General features: G+C 36.0%; 2 protein-coding genes, 1 long non-coding RNA gene and 2 pseudogenes across 4 annotated transcripts; 2 read left to right on the forward strand and 3 right to left on the reverse strand.

Moving 5' to 3' along the window:
* Positions 1-160: 160 nt before the first annotated feature.
* LOC147940276 (uncharacterized) lies at positions 161-1650 on the reverse strand. Its single transcript, XR_015563173.1, has 2 exons — positions 1284-1650; positions 161-714 (listed from the first exon to the last, which is right to left on the reverse strand). It is a non-coding gene; the product is annotated as an uncharacterized LOC147940276 (long non-coding RNA).
* Positions 1651-3703: 2053 nt separating this feature from the next.
* LOC104707470 (plant UBX domain-containing protein 8) lies at positions 3704-7600 on the forward strand. Its single transcript, XM_010423826.2, has 11 exons — positions 3704-4128; positions 4499-4560; positions 4677-5175; positions 5278-5364; positions 5438-5553; positions 5701-5896; positions 6022-6201; positions 6295-6438; positions 6724-6867; positions 6948-7004; positions 7289-7600. Exons 1-11 carry the CDS (start codon positions 4042-4044, stop codon positions 7394-7396), a joined length of 1680 nt encoding a protein of 559 aa, XP_010422128.2. The 5' UTR covers positions 3704-4041; the 3' UTR covers positions 7397-7600.
* A 129-nt stretch (positions 7601-7729) lies between these two features.
* Positions 7730-9265, reverse strand: LOC104709668 (putative F-box/kelch-repeat protein At4g11750 pseudogene; annotated as a pseudogene). The gene has a single exon (XR_015564194.1). The product of XR_015564194.1 is annotated as a putative F-box/kelch-repeat protein At4g11750 pseudogene (transcript).
* Positions 9266-9764: 499 nt separating this feature from the next.
* Positions 9765-10958, reverse strand: LOC147940277 (putative F-box/kelch-repeat protein At4g11750 pseudogene; annotated as a pseudogene).
* A 2830-nt stretch (positions 10959-13788) lies between these two features.
* Positions 13789-15663, forward strand: LOC147940278 (uncharacterized). Its single transcript, XM_087461237.1, has 5 exons — positions 13789-14159; positions 14247-14373; positions 14476-14781; positions 14867-15088; positions 15166-15663. The coding sequence occupies exons 1-5, from the start codon at positions 13789-13791 to the stop codon at positions 15505-15507; spliced, it is 1368 nt and encodes a 455-aa protein (XP_087317363.1). The 3' UTR covers positions 15508-15663.
* The last annotated feature ends 86 nt before the right edge of the window (positions 15664-15749 follow it).

Below are 15749 nucleotides of genomic sequence, written 5' to 3' on the forward strand. Positions count from 1 at the left end.
AGATCCCAAAAAGCTAAAACCATACTGAAATTTCATAATGAAATTTCCTGAACCAAAATCCGTCTCAAATCAAACCAAAAAAATATTTCAATATCCACCTCTATCGCATATTCGTAATCACATCAAAGTTATACTTAATCAAAATTACGAGTAAATAAAATTGTTCATGATGTAACATCAAAATTACAAGTAAATAAAAATGAAGAAAAGAGTTTGACATATGGGTTCCTAGTTTCAATCTCTTCATCAAAGAAACATCTTTATTATTCTTGCTCCATCGTGAAGCTTTTCGAACAAAGATAAAAGTGTTCTTTCTCTTGTGGTCTTTTAGTCTGCACTTTTAGTATTTGTAAAACTATAACATCTCTTCTTCTAAAGGATGAGTCTTGCCTATAATCACAAGTTAACTTCCGTCACAGCTTGTCTTAACCTCTGACTATGTATTTTCCGTCACAGTTTTTTCATCATCTTTTTTATCTTAGTATCTATCTGCATTTTCTTTGGTACACACATATCCTCATCTTTCATAACTTCTTGTGTTTCCTTACCTCCATAATTCTCCTTCTCTTTTTTCCAGCCATAGCCTCTGTTGGCTTTTCAAGAAAACAAGTGTTGTTTGTTGTTGGATATACGGTTGCCTTTGTATCTTCCCCCATATGTAAAGACAGTTCAGTAGATCCTTCCACCAAATACACTTCTTGTTGTAATCAAAGCCTGTGGATGAAAAATAAGTTCAGAGGATTATATTGCTGCAACAAGTAGAAATTAATGTTCCGTATAAAGAAACTCAACATCTGCCGAACCAAATCCAGACCCAAGGAGTAGCAAAAAAGGAATTCAATCTCAAAAAAATGCATTGACCTCACACTGGCATATATGCAACAACAAAAAACTAAGTCCACAAAAACAAAATCCAGAAGTTGGCTAGTCAATAGTAAAAGAAAATTAATTTATATCTCATTTGTGATCCATAATTATATCATATTCCCACTTGAGATCTGAAAAATGAAGAACTAAATGGAAATTTTGATAGGAGAATTCGAGATTACACAAAGAGTTTGAAAATCAAGCAAGTCATTTAAAAAACCAAATCTCAAATCTCAAAGGTTCATCATTTATCCTCACTTCAAATACATTCTCGAGAAACAAAAATTATATATGTAAGCTGCTTCGTTAGCATTACCTCTTTGAGAACACAAAGCACATGAATTAAATTCAAAATTTTACACTGATCAATTAAAGTCGATCTGACTCTGGATAAAAAGGATTGAAGATTCACTTACCCATAATCGAAGAGGAGATATATACAATGACGCATGCATCTCTACAGTTCTTCTTCTCCCTCCTCCTCACCCTCGTTATTGTTGTTTCTTCTATGAATTTAACTTGCAATACTGCAATATTGTAACTTTCAATATTCGACAACAACATCATATGAGAGCTGCCAATTAAAATCTAAATTACAAATCCAATTAGAAAAGAAGAAGAAATCGCAAACGGCACTTAAAAGAAGCTCGTCGGAATCGAGGTTCATTCCCATGTAAACCCTCCTAGAAGCACCACAACCGATTAATTCTCCATTCCTACACCGAATCTATGACGGTTCTTCCTTTCTAGGAGCAGGAAGTCCAGGAGGCGGCTTTGTCGAGCGGCCGATATAAGAGCTACGGATACTTGAGTTAATCTTCCCGACGAATCCGCTAAGACATTTGTCGCTACTACCATTGTTTTTGGCTAAAAAGGAAAAAAACAATTCTTGTGTTCACTCCTAAGGTGAATCCATTTGTTCACCTCTCTTTATTTTAACCAATGATAATTTGACATGTCATAAAACATTTAATAACCTATTCATTTACTTTCTTATAAAATAAGGAAACAAAATCTGTATACATTATCATAAGATTAAAAACTTAAATCGCTCTTTTATAGACATAATTTTGTTGTAATTATAAAATATAAACCAAGCCAATATTTAACTTTCCTTAATTAAAAGTATACAGAATTTTGTTTCCTAAATTTGTTTTTTTTTAATTTAATTTTGATTTATTTTTTAAATAAAATAATGTATAGAAGATTTTAATTGGTTGAAAATGAGGTAGTGAACAAATGGGTTCACCCTAGGAGTGAACCTAAGTATTTTTCAAAAATAAATACAATACTAAAATTGGACGATAGAAAGAAGAAGAAATCAATGTGTCTTTGGCAAACAAAAAAAAGATGAGTTGTATTAATTGTTATAATTTGATTGGTTACAGATTTTTCCTCATGTGTCAAAAAAGATGAGTTGTATTAATTGTTATAATTTGATTGGTTACAGATTTTTTCTGATGTGTCAGTCTCTGCTTTAATACAAAAGCTGGGCTATCTGGTGAAAAACCTTCTCTTTTTTTACATTTTATTTTTTTTATTTGTAAGTACCGTACAGTTGGTGTTGGTATAATTTTCTTTAGTTTTCTCATTTTTTTTTAGTTTGTTGAAAACTTTAACTAAATGGAAATTAGCATTTTTATCATAAAACCTAACTGGCTTAATATTATACCGTTGTAATTACTTTTTTTTTTTGCTAAGAGAAAGATAATTACTATTTTTTTTTAGTTGAAGTCCAATTATTTTTCTTTCTTCTTTTAATAATTTTGAAGTAATTGCTAAAAATACATATCACTAATTAAATTAAACCTTTTGTCTCTTATTAAATTTTGTTTTATCAGGATTTTCTATTTGATTATTGAAAAATAATCAGTGTTCACGAAAGCAGACGCCTAGATGACCGTCTGAACCGCTTAAAATTACATAAATTTTATTTTAATATTAATATTTGATTTTTAACTATATATATTTAAATTATTAAGTTTTATATATGTATATGTAATTATAAACATTTATATGTTGTTAATATAACTTAAATAAATGTATTTTTTTTACTTTTGTTCATAATTTATAAAAATTTTATTTTTCTAACATATATTTTTACATAATTTTATATATATAATATTTTATGTTGTAAACGCCTAAACCGCCTAAAAACCGTCTAGGGACTAAGTGTTCTAGGCGCTAGGCGCTGGGTCACCGCCCAAATACCGCCTAGCGCTTTTTTGAACACTGAAAAAAATAACTTTATAGTATTTTTTAAAGTTTCTATACCCACTTTATTTTTTTCCTTCTTTAATGACGCTGTAAAATCAACAAGTTTTAAAAAAAAAATTCTTCCTTCATCATAATTAAAAACTCTATATAAATTTTTATATATTTTTACACAAACCTTTTTTTTATAGATTAATATCAGCATTTTTTTCTCTTTCTTTTGGCATCCACTTCTCTTCACAAATTTATTATTTTTATCATCATCTTTGTTATTTTTTACAATTTTGTTATTAATAAAACTATAGTCACAACTTTTAAAGTTTTTTTTTAACAATCAGATTTTAACAGTTAAAGTATCTAAAGCCAAGTCTCTGTAGCCAAATTCTATACCGCCAAATTTTTACAGTTAAAGTCTCTACAACCACAAATAACAGTCGTTACTAATCATGATATTAGTTATTATTTTCAAAATTAGTAATAAAAGTAAGTGTAAATTCTGTTAGAAAAAAAAAATTTATCTATGAAAAGTTTATTAAATAAAGGGACCTCAAATTTTTTGTGATGATGTGAGAGATACTCTTTAGAATACCAAATATTAACGTATTTTTTATCAATCAATATTGGCATATTTGACGAACTTAATATGTGTCCTTCACTTTTAATAATTTACCCTAGAAACATAGAGAAACTTCAAAGCTTTCCCACATAGTAAAAAATAATCATCATCACCTTACCTAAAAGAGAAAAAATAAAAAAAGAAAAGAGAAAAATAAAACATTAAAACGACGAGTTTAAGCCGATCCAATCCAGTTCAATTGCAAATTTCTTCTTCACAAACAAATTTAGTTTTCCCCTTGGTCACTCCAAGAACAACACAAAAGACGAAACCTTTCACAATCACTTTGTTGTTACGAACCCAAGCTTCTTCATTTCTCCAATCTTCTTCCTTCTTCTTCTCTTATGGCGTCGACACCGAATCAGGAAGCAATCGACACTTTCATCAGCATCACCGGCGCTTCAAACGCCGTCGCCCTTCAGAAACTCGAGGTGATTCATATTTTCTTTTCAAAAGCAATCTATTCATATCGAAAAGTTTCTCGGGGAATCGGTTAACTGAAAAGTTCCATATGACTGACGATCGTTTTGATTATTTCCGATGCTCTCTTGTTTTAATCGGTGATGGGTTAGGGTTGAAATTAAAGTTTTAATTTTTTTTCGCAATTTTAGTTCATTGGATGGTCTGATTGAGTTTATAAAAGGGTTTTACATTGCTCTCTTTAGCTCGTTCATTGATGAGTGTGTAATATTGTAATTTTGAGAGCTGAGTGTATCGAAAAGTAAGAAACTTTGGTTTTATTTTTGAGTAGATTTGTTGATATGTATAATTGATTGTTTTCTTTTCTCCAATCTTATGCAGGAACATCGTGGTGATCTTAATCAAGCTGTGAATGCATATTTCAGCGAGGGGGATCAGAATGTGTATGACATCATCTATCTCACTGATGATTGGTTTATTTTCTTCTTTCTCAGCTATGCAAAGTTATTATTATTTTTTTTTTTTTCATGTGGTGTACGTTGTTATGCTCTTTGTACAGGGTACGTGAAGCACCGGTTGATGCCCTTCATGACGATGAAATGGATATAGATGATGTGATTCCGGCTCCGCAGTCTCCTCTATCTATGTTCAATGCAGCTAGAACAATTGGCCGTCCTTTTTCTCTTTTGGATTCGGACTTTGCTAGAGGTATATTTGATAGTGATCCTCTTATGCCACGCCCTCCGTTTGTTAGTCATCCCAGAGAGGTTAGGCAGATACCAATAGAGGTTAAGGATAGCACCAGTGGGCCATCAGGACGATCTAGTGATGCTCCTACTATTGAGGATGTGACAGAAACAGCACATGTCCAAGGTCCAGCTACTCAAGGAACTGTTATTATAGATGAAGAGAGTGATGATGATATTCCTTATGCACCAACCGGACAAAGTAGGCAAGACGGACTTGCTGGTTCTGTAGCCAATAATAATCAAGATTACAATGATATTGAAGAAGAAATGATCAGAGCTGCCATTGAGGCCTCAAAGAAGGAGGCTGAGGTAAGCTTCTCTAAGAGAATAGGCACTATTGTGGTTTGTCTTCTTGTTTAGTTTGGCTTACTGAATTAGCAAATTTTATGAGCTTTTTTAATTGTTTTATAGGGATCAACTAACCCTTTGCTTGAAGAGAGGCCCCCTCACATGGAAGATGATGACGACATAGCAAAAGCTGTTACAATGTCATTGAAGGTCTGTGGTTGTCTCCTCTCTTTTATTTTCGCTGTCATATCCCGTTGATCTCTTTTAACATAAGTTACTGCAGTCAGCCGAGGAAGAGGTTTTGCGCGGTCAAGGGTATAAGGCCTCAACCTCAGAATTAGGAGCTTCTGAAGTGACTGCTGCTCAAGGACCTCAGGATACCCAAGCCCTGAACGGAAGGTTTGTTGGTTCTTTTCTATATTACTTTGCTAATGTGTTATCTCCGAGTTTGATACTTGCAGTTGTATAAACTTCTGTCAAGCAGTTTGTCTGCTGGTGTTTGTCAAAAAGTCGAGGCCTAACAAATTGTCTTGTTTTGTTGTCTAGATTGGCAGCACCTAGCTCACCATTTGAGGATGACTCCGATGATGTTGATGACCAACCTCTTATTAGACAGAGACCAAGACGTGCAGCATCGGGATCTCTGGCTCCACCTAACGTTGATCGTTCCCGGAGTGGGAGTCCTGAAGAAGAACGTGCAAGTATTAATCCAGAGGAGCGTGGCAATGGGTTTCCTTCAGAGGTATCCATAAAACTGTTTAATTAATTACACCGAAACCTGACTTGAATTCCAGTATTACTTATAAATGAGGAATTCTAGAGTAGCTAGTCCTTGTCATTGCTGATATTCTATTGTGTATGCTCAAGTGGGGAGGCATTTCGTCTGAGGAACATGATGAAGCTGTCATGCTTGAGGCGGCTATGTTTGGTGGCATTCCTGAAACTGGATATAATCCTCCTCTTCCATTCTTGCCTCCTCAGCCGAGGGCTCAACCACCTCCACCCTCACCTTCACTGACAGCTCAGAGGTTAATACGGGAACAGCAGGTTAGGCAACACTTACTAGCTGCTTGACCAGACGTTTTTATTTATCAAGGTTTATGGGTGATAATAAAATTCTTGAGCTGCTACATCATGCAGGATGATGAGTATCTTGCATCCCTGCAAGCTGACCGAGATAAAGAAATTAAATCCATTAGAGAGGAAGAAACTGCTAGAAAGGCTTTTCTGGAGGAAGAAAAGAAAAAAGAGGAAGAAGCTCAAAGAAAACTCGAGGAAGAACAGGTGCTGCTTCTGTTCTCACATATAACCCTCTTTCTAAATCTGCGTTTAAACAAGTTTTCCTGTAATTATTGACTGCCGATTGTTACCAAGACTCCTGCTAGTTGATAGAGAAAGATCAGCCTAAATCATAGGCAACTTTGAAAACCCTTTCTTGCTTCAGAAAGATGGAACTCTATAACCATACAATACAATGATGATTATGAACAGTGCTCTGGTTTTCACAAGTTTTAGTGAAGGCAATCTTGTTGCTTACTGCGGTTTTTTTTACTCTGAATGTTGTTGCAGGAGCTAGAGAGGCAGCTAGATGCGAAAGAAGCATCTCTACCTAAGGAGCCCCAAGCAGACGAAGAGAATGCCATTACCCTTCTAATCCGGATGCCAGATGGCACCCGACGTGGCCGCCGGTTCCTTAAATCCGACAAACTCCAAGTAAGTTTTCTAATCAGTTATATTTTGCATTACTCGGAAGTTTCTCCATAAAAATAACTGTTGTCTGTGCTGTTTTGCAGTCTCTTTTCAACTTTATAGACATTGCCAGAGTGGTGAAACCCAACACTTACAGACTGGTAAATCTTCTGCCTCGACATAAATAAATATCTCATCTTTTGGCATATAGAACACGCTTATAGGATGTTATGAGGGTTGGTTACAAATCGGGTTAATGACTAGTTGAGGATCAGACTTCAGACCTGATCTATCCCGGCCCTGGGGCCGTGCTGGCTAGGCAGAGGTTAACTGCCCTGATTTAAAGCAAAAAATGATATGCTTGACTGGTTTGGTCCTATAAATCAGTTTAGATCTTAAAGGTCTGAAAAAGCCCGTCTTTAAAGTTTTGATGTGGTGAAAACAGGTGAGGCCATATCCAAGGCATGCGTTTGGAGATGGAGAAAGTGAGTCTACCTTGAACGATCTTGGGCTGACCAGCAAACAAGAAGCATTGTTCCTTGAGCTTATCTAAAGTAAGTTTTAGCTTTTAAATATCAGACTTACATTTGTCTGCTGCTTAGAAACTCTTTAATTTTCAAGTTATTTTTATCTTTCTTTAAAGTATCTGTTGGGGGGGATTATATTATGAGTTATAAAACCGGTTTCAGTTGTACATACATTACTGCCTAATGTGTCTGACTCTCACTCTCTCAAGTATAATGTTTGTCATCTTCAACTTTGCTGTTTTAAACTTGCCCACAAATTAGAAGAGTTGAAACAACTCTCTTTCAAATGCTTTTTTTTTTTTTTTGACATTCACAATATCATATTGCTCGGAAGTGTAAGCGTTGAAACAACTCCCTTTAAGGCGGAGTCGCATCACACCAGTCCCCTGGTAAATTCCGATTAGAACATTGTGTTTCAAACGCAGTCGCAGTTTCTACTCTTTGCTTTACTGTGTAGGAACATTTGGTTACTTTTTCACCACATATAGTTATTGCATCCCAATATATATACTAAAGATGAGGTACACCAAAACTCTCCAAGAGCAAAAACGAACAATTTTTTGACATGGCTTTGTTTGGGAGTCAAAAACAGAATGAAGTAGAGAAAAGAAATTGGAACAAACCCAAAATAGAGTTTTATTATAAGAGAGAAACAGAACAACATTTGATGCATTGTATAGCAAATCATTCAATGAAACTGGAAAGAAAGAAAATGGTACTAATGAACTAATGTGTTAATTCATTTCATCAAACAGTAACAGTCATAAAATGCAATAAAGAACATGACTTGGGGACAGTAAGCACAACATCACACCATTCAATCTTCCCACAAACCTCTCGTCCGTTACGCCTTTTAAGCGCAATCTCAGCACACCATATCATATTCTTCTTAGGATCTGTACCACGCACGTCCTTCTCCCACAAAACCACAATCTTTCCACTATAACCCACCAATCTAACACGAAGACCTTGGTTTGCTAATTTTGGTAGTTTTGGTAGTTTTGCCAAACCCTTCAAATATCTCCACCGTCTTCTCTCTGAGTCGTACCACAACACTCTACGTCTTCCATAAGAGTAGATTACGTTGTCTACTACTGCGCCAGCAAAATCAGTGGGATTCCAACGCAAAGGTATCTCTAATCCTACCACATCCCATTTATTTTCTTTTGGTTTGTAAACCAGATTTTTATCCTCAAACAGGTAAAGCTTCCCGTCCAAAACTAAACTTGCTGATACGTACCTACCACGTATCTCCGCGCTAGGGCTTGGCACATGCTCCCATGTTTGGGTTTCAGGATCGAAACACTCGATAATATTCGAGTAATCAGGATCATTGCATCCTTCCACTACATATATCTTCCCATCAAGAACCCTAATGACGGAAGTCTTTTGGGCCGCCTGCATGCTTGGAGTTTTGTGGAAGTATGAAACTGGCAGTCCATGAATAAGATCCTAGACGAGAAGGCGCCATTTCCTAATACCCCAATCATATATATATTAGAACCAATGGCGATATGAGTCGACTTAGTCGAAGAAGTGAGTTTGTGAGATGGAACTGAGACCATAGTGTGATTCGTTAGGACACTATGTGGTCTAAAGCAGGAAGCGAACCATCGTGAGCTAAAGTTAGGGTTAGGGTTTCGAGTTGGTCTCTGGCATAAGGTGAACCAACGTGCATCAGATTGATCAGAACTGTAACCTAACCTCAAATAAAGACAATTCTCGGTGTTTCCTAAGAGCGTTCGGATCTCGTAAAGCTCAAGCGATGCCACGAGAGAGCTGAATCTCTTGGAAACTAAGGAGAGAATCGGGTAGTACAATCTCGAGACACGGGCTAAACAGTTCAACCACAAATCATCAGGAAGATAAGGCAAATCAACCTGTGAATTCCTCATTAGCACAAAACGCTAGCTCCAAAAAATACTCAAAGAGCCTTCCTTGTTAATTACTACTCTTTATATACTGGAGAAATATATATTCCTTAAACTTAGTTGAATTCGTATAACTCATATATTCTGTAAATCTAGCTAGATTTAGGTATTATTATACTAGTCCCTATTAGGAAATCATCTTCATGTGTAACATAATCGAACCGGATAGGCCAAAACTTTTATCGATTTAGACGGATAATGATGAGCTGCCAAAGTGTATTTTGGACTGATTTGATAATAAAGGCAAACAGAGCGAAGCAGAGAAGAGAAGGAAAACACAACATATACGTCACTGAGAACATGATTAAAACAGAGTTCTTATCTGTAAGAGGGAGGAACAACAATAGCTCATGGTTATATATCTGAATTATGCTTTAAGCCGTCAATATATCAATAATCATCATATTAAATATATAAAAAAATGATATAACCATGTTCAAGCAATAGCTCATGGTTTTGTTCATCAAACAGTAGCGGTAATAACTTCCAAAATATCATATGGTTTGGAAAGTTTAAGCACAATGTCACACCACTCAATCTTCCCATACATATCTTCTGTGTTGCGTCTTTCAAGCGCAATCTCAGCACAATAAATCACCTTCTTAGCAGGTACTACTTCCTTTTCCCACAAAACCATAATCTTTCCACCATTCTAACTTGCGTCGGTAGTTTAGGAAGTTTTGCCAAACCCTTCAATGGTCCCCCCAATCTTCTCTCGGGGTCGTACCACCAGATCCTTGTGATGTACGCGTGATAATAATATATTACATTATCTATTACGCAAGAAGAGAAAAAGGAAGCCAAATGCAAACGATCATCCAATGATCCCACGTCCCATCTGTTTTCTTTGGGGTCGTAAACCACACTTTTATTCCCAAACAGGTAAAGTTTTCCGTTGATTGCTAGGCTACGTAGTTCGTCGCTCTTGTGTATGTCCGCGCTAGGGCATGACAAATGCTCCCATATTTGGGTTTTTGGATCGAAAAACTCGATCATATTCGAGGAATCGTGATTTTTGCAGCCTTTCACTACATATATTTTCCCATCAATGGCGGTTTGGGGCCATCTGCGTGGTTGGAGCTTTGTACAAGGTGTGAGACCTGCAGTCCATGAAGAAGACGAGCTTAGTAGAGTAGGAATCTTCAAAGTATCCGCCAATGATGTAAATATTAGAGCCAATTGCTGCACGAGGCCACCCAAAAGGAGGATAATATATGCAGGTTGGAACTGAGACCAACTCATGATTGTCACTTAACTTCTTTTCTTCATTAATAGTGTGATTCGTTAGGAGTCTTTGTGGTCCATTGTAGGAAGTGAACCATCGTAAGTTAAGGTCAGGGTTAGGGTTAGGGTTAGGATTAGGGCTACGGTTAGGGATTGGAGTTGGGTTTCGGCATAAAGTGAACCAACGTGGCCTAGTTTCAGAACTTAAACGTAAGCACACATATAGACACTTCAGATGGTAAATTCTACAGTGTTGACCTCCCCAAACTTTTAACCAAGTGGTCTTGGTCTAGTGGTTTCCACTTGAGGAAAGAGTTGTCCTGTTGGTCTAGGCCAGAGATCAATTCCCCTCAAGTGCGAAAAAGGTAGACAATTCCATTGGGCCAAGGGTTTTCACCTGGTCTTCCCCGGACTTTAGGAGGATTATGGGCATCGGTCTTGAACCTTCTGGTTTACACAAAAAAAAAAAAAAAAAAAAAAAAAAAAAAAAAAAAAAAGACAGTCGGGTAATATACCCTTGAGACACAAGCTAAGCAGTGCAAAAGTAAATCATCAGGTAGATAAGGCAAATCAATCGGTGAATAAAACCGCTTGGAGAGCAATTATTCAAACTCAGGAGAGCTTTTGCCAACTACTTCTATATACAATGTTGGTAGAAATTTCTATTTCCTAATTCTAGTTGTATCCAAATTTTTAGTTCCTAATACTATAAATAATTATATTTCACGATCTCACTATTCACAAACAGTAATAAATGTATATTTTCCTAATTTTGAAGAGTAAAGTGTCTCTATGTAATACAATTACTTCTTAATTATCTATATTATTATTTTTGAAGTACATTTTGTGTTATGCCTTTGAAGTTTTACTTATTTAATTTGTTTTGTTTACAACATTAACCTCTAACTATTTTCCTAAAATAACAATTTCTGAAAACTCATTTAATGGAACTATTTAATGGAACTATTTAAATCAACCTAATTTGATATATTTATTGCCATAAATAGCTTGACAACATCTATATATTTCGATTTTTCCAAAAACAACTCTACGCATTAAATTTTTAATCTCATAAAAATCTCCAAACCTATTTTAATAGATCTTTAGAGACTGTATGATCTCTTAAATTTAAATGACACAACCGAGTTTGAGTAACAAATGATTACAATCGCAATAATTATTATAACGTTAATAAAGTTTAGCATCAAAAAAAACATTTAATATAATATATACCGTGTTAAAAACCTAAATATTATTCTGCGATAATGTTATCAAATCAAATAGGAAAACACTAAAATCTCTTTTTTATTACTATGGATCGTAAACTCCTTGCTCATCAAGCATTTTCCATGTATAAATATCAACTTCACAGACAAAACACAACACACAACCAAAACCACTAATATGACGGTTTTGAAACACGGGTTAAACACTACAAGAAAACAAGCCTTTTGCGAGGACACATTGCGACGGAACACAGCTCTCGTAAATTTGCGATAGATTTGCGAGGGATTTACTAGAAAATAAAAAACCATAGCACATTCCTTGCAAATTTGCGACGAACTCAGTCGTCGCAAATCCGCTGCTCAATTGCGACACATTTACGAGTAATTCGCTGGGAAGGTCCTTTTCCTCGCAAATCCATCGCAATATTGCGACGATTGTGCGAGAACGTACTCCATAGCAAATTTGCTATGGAATTGCGAGTGATTTGCGAAAGCCATAGCAAATCCATTGCAAAGTTAGGAGAATAATTTTTTTATAAATATTACAAAACTTAATAGAATTATTCTGAAATACATTTGAATGTGTTCATGAGGTGAATTTACTAACTTTTAACATTATTTTGATGGTTTTTGCAAATTAGATATTCAAGATTTGCGACAAATTTGCGACTGATTTGCTAGAGCCATAGCAAATTCGTCGCAAATCCATCGCAAACAAGACAAAACATAGCAATTCCCTCGCAAATAGAAACTTTAAACCCTTAACCCTAAACCCTAAACCCTAAACCCTAAAGACTTATTACATTACTATTAATGATTAAAAAAGATGAATCCAAAACTATTAATCAAAGATAGCAGTGCAACACAAAATTGTTAGAGAATTGGACAATTTGGCAAATATTTGTCTTAATGTAATGAACATATATGTGATATAGTGTAGAACATCATCATGTTTAGAGTAAGATGCAAAATTGTACAATTTTGGAAAGTTTGATGATAGAAAAGAGTATGATGACACCATTGGACCTTATAATATACTTGAAAGTTAATTTGACTAATTTGTTACAATTATTTTGATGATTTTTGCAAATTAGATATTCAAGGTTTGCGACAAATTTGCGACTGATTTGCTAGAGCCATAGCAAATTCGTCGCAAATCCATTGCAAAAAACTCAATACATAGCAATTCCCTCGCAAATAACAACCCTAAACCCTTGAACCTTAACCTTTAAGACTAATTACATTACTAATAATTATTAAATTGATATCATTCAAGATTTATAATCAAAGAGAGGGCACTAATGAAAATTGCAAATCCTAAACCCTAAAGACTTTGCGAGGGATTTGCGAGGGACTCTTGCAATTATCTCGCAAATTCTGGAAATATTAATTACATATTTTTATATGCTTGCTAGAGATTTGCGAGGGACCATAGCTAATCCCTAGCAATATTTGCGAGGGATTTGCGATGCATTGTTTTTATATATAATTAGAAAACCTAGTTTGAGCGAAGCTCAAACCTCGACTAATCCGCAGCCAAAAGAGAAACCCTTCTCGAACCCTTCTTCTCCGATTTCTTCTCTCTTCTCCGATCTCTTCTGTCTTTTCCGGTGAGTCTGCTCCTCTTCTCTCAGGTCCGGTTAACCCTTCTCGAACCCTAACTCTTCCTCTTCTCTCTTGTCCTCTGAATCTCTTGTCCGGTTAATCTCCGACTCGATCTCTTCTCTCTTTGCTGGTAAGTCTCCTCCTCTCCCCTTCTAAATTAGGGTTTCGAAATTGGGGATTCATTTTGGGGTTTAGGGTTATGATTCGATTAGGTTTTTAATTCGATTTTAGGGTTTCGAATTTTGGGGATTAAATTTTGGGATTAGGGTTTCGATTTTGGGGATTTAATTTTGGGTTTAGGGTTTCAATTTTGGGGATTTAATTTTGGGTTTAGGGTAACGATTTTGGGGATTTAATTTTGGGATTAGGGTTTCGATTCGATTTTAGGGGTTTTAATTTTTGTTTTTAATTTAGGGTAATGATTTTAGGGTAATGATTTTTACATGTTCTCCTTCTCTTCTCAGATGTCTTCTCGAGACCAAAACGGATCTGTCAACCAAAACCATTACACAAGGTTCATATCTTCACAAGGATTATCTCCTCCCGTCCCTTCTCGAGGGGTACGCTCTACTGGCTCTGCTCAAAGGCTACATTCTACCGCCTCTTCTCAAGGTACCTCACCGGTGCAAAATGATCTTCCTCCTCAGCAAAATGATCCTCCTCAGCAAAATGATCCTCCTCCTCAGCGGTGTCAACGGTGCAAGTGCCTCTCAAGTGTTTTTCACTTTGGAAGAGTTACTTGCAAGTCCCGGGCGTGCTGGCTTACCAAAACTGGATCCTAAGCGACCTCCGGGTACTATTTGGTGAGAATGTTATGTATCTAACATATAGTTTATCTTTATGTTTTGTATTTTCAATGATCCTAATTCCTTTTATCTTATGTTTTGTAGGTTTGACCAGGATTCTTCGGTTGCTGCTACTGTCCGAGCCATTTTTGAAAGAGATTTCAAATCAGCTCATGCCAATTGGACCCAAACACCAGGTCCCGTTGTAAACCGGTGGTTTGAAACTTTTGCGGTAAGTTACAAATTGTTGTTGTATTTAAATTACAGATTTTGTGTGTTTATCATTCGAATTTGGTTCTGATTCTGTTTCTGATTCATTTTATGTCTTTACAAGCAAACATATAATTGGGATGCGTCCATCAATGGAAGAGTTAGAGCTGAGTTTGAAAAGAAGTTGAAGACCCGGATGAGTGATCAAGTGTCTCGGTGGAAGGGTAAGTGGAGGAAGAAAGGTAATGACGCAATGCCGCGGTGGCTTGATCCTACTGTATGGGATGGCTTGGTCAACTTTTGGTGTGAACCAAAATCAGAAGCAAAGAATATCAATAGCCGTAATGCTCGCTATAGTGATCCTGATGGCACCGGAATACATAAGCATCGTTCTGGTCAGACCTCTTTTAAAGCCCGAGCACGAAAGCTTGTAAGTATCTATGTTTAACACAAGTTCATTAATCATATCATATCTACAATATAGTAATATAGTTGTTTGATTTCTCTGTTTTTAGTCTGAGAGTACTGGTGAGCCACTACCTGATTTCCTGCGAGTACTAGTAGATACTCATAGGAAACCTGATGGGTCGTTTGTTGATGGACTGTCTGAGAAGGTGTTCAATGAAGTGTCGTCAAAGATAGCTGAAGCTGAGTCTTCCCTAATATCAGCGGATAACATGGAGAGTAGTGCTTCTGGTGGGTTATCACTAATTGTGAAGAACCAAATTTATGCCGAGGTAAAACATGCTTCATTGTTTATGTTAATGTTTGTGTTTGTGTAAACACTTATGGTGTCTATATGTTTTGTTGGCAGGTTGCTCCGAAGAAAAAGAACCGGATATATGGTGTTGGTAACATGCAAGCAGAAGCATCTTCAGCTCAGATTGTTCAACCGCCTCCTCCTTCTGAAGATCCACTTGTTTTAGCTGCGAAGCTTGCTGCTGCCGAAGCTGCTCTTGCAACTCAGGCAACTCAACTACAGGCCAATGCACAAAAGATGCAAGAAAATTCAGAGAAGATGCATAGTTATGATGCATACTTTGATTATCTTGCATCTAAAGATCCAGAGTTTGCTGCTAGATTTCGCCGAGAAGATTCACCGGCCAGACCTGCCACCGGAGATGGAACCACTGGAGATGGAACCACCGGACAGTAAACACTGATGAACTTGTTTTGTAAACTTAGTACTTAGTACTCTTTATCCTCTCATAACTATTTTTTGTGTAGAACAAAATCGGTTATTATGTTTTGTTATTGTAAACTTAGTACTTCTAATTACAGCATTAATTTGCTTAAGTATAAGGTTTAATTATAATTACAGGTTTAATTTTAATTACAGGTTTAATTTAATGAAGCTTACCAAAATGAAAATTCTAATTTTTTTTACAATTTGCACCG

This window comes from Camelina sativa, chromosome 8 (genome assembly GCF_030686135.1).
Source record: "Camelina sativa cultivar CO46 ecotype springtype chromosome 8, ASM3068613v1".
In the NCBI taxonomy this organism is placed as follows: Eukaryota; Viridiplantae; Streptophyta; class Magnoliopsida; order Brassicales; family Brassicaceae; genus Camelina; species Camelina sativa.

Bases quoted from the DNA above. Each gene is read 5' to 3' on its own strand.
- LOC104707470 (XM_010423826.2), top strand. From the start codon at position 4,042: ATGGCGTCGACACCGAATCAGGAAGCAATCGACACTTTCATCAGCATC. The intron at 5,554-5,700 runs GTTTGTTGGTTC...TTTGTTGTCTAG, and splicing joins ACCCAAGCCCTGAACGGAAG to ATTGGCAGCACCTAGCTCAC. The intron at 5,897-6,021 runs GTATCCATAAAA...TGTATGCTCAAG, and splicing joins GCAATGGGTTTCCTTCAGAG to TGGGGAGGCATTTCGTCTGA.
- LOC147940278 (XM_087461237.1), top strand. From the start codon at position 13,789: ATGATTTTTACATGTTCTCCTTCTCTTCTCAGATGTCTTCTCGAGACC. The intron at 14,160-14,246 runs GTGAGAATGTTA...TATGTTTTGTAG, and splicing joins CGACCTCCGGGTACTATTTG to GTTTGACCAGGATTCTTCGG. The intron at 14,782-14,866 runs GTAAGTATCTAT...CTCTGTTTTTAG, and splicing joins AAGCCCGAGCACGAAAGCTT to TCTGAGAGTACTGGTGAGCC.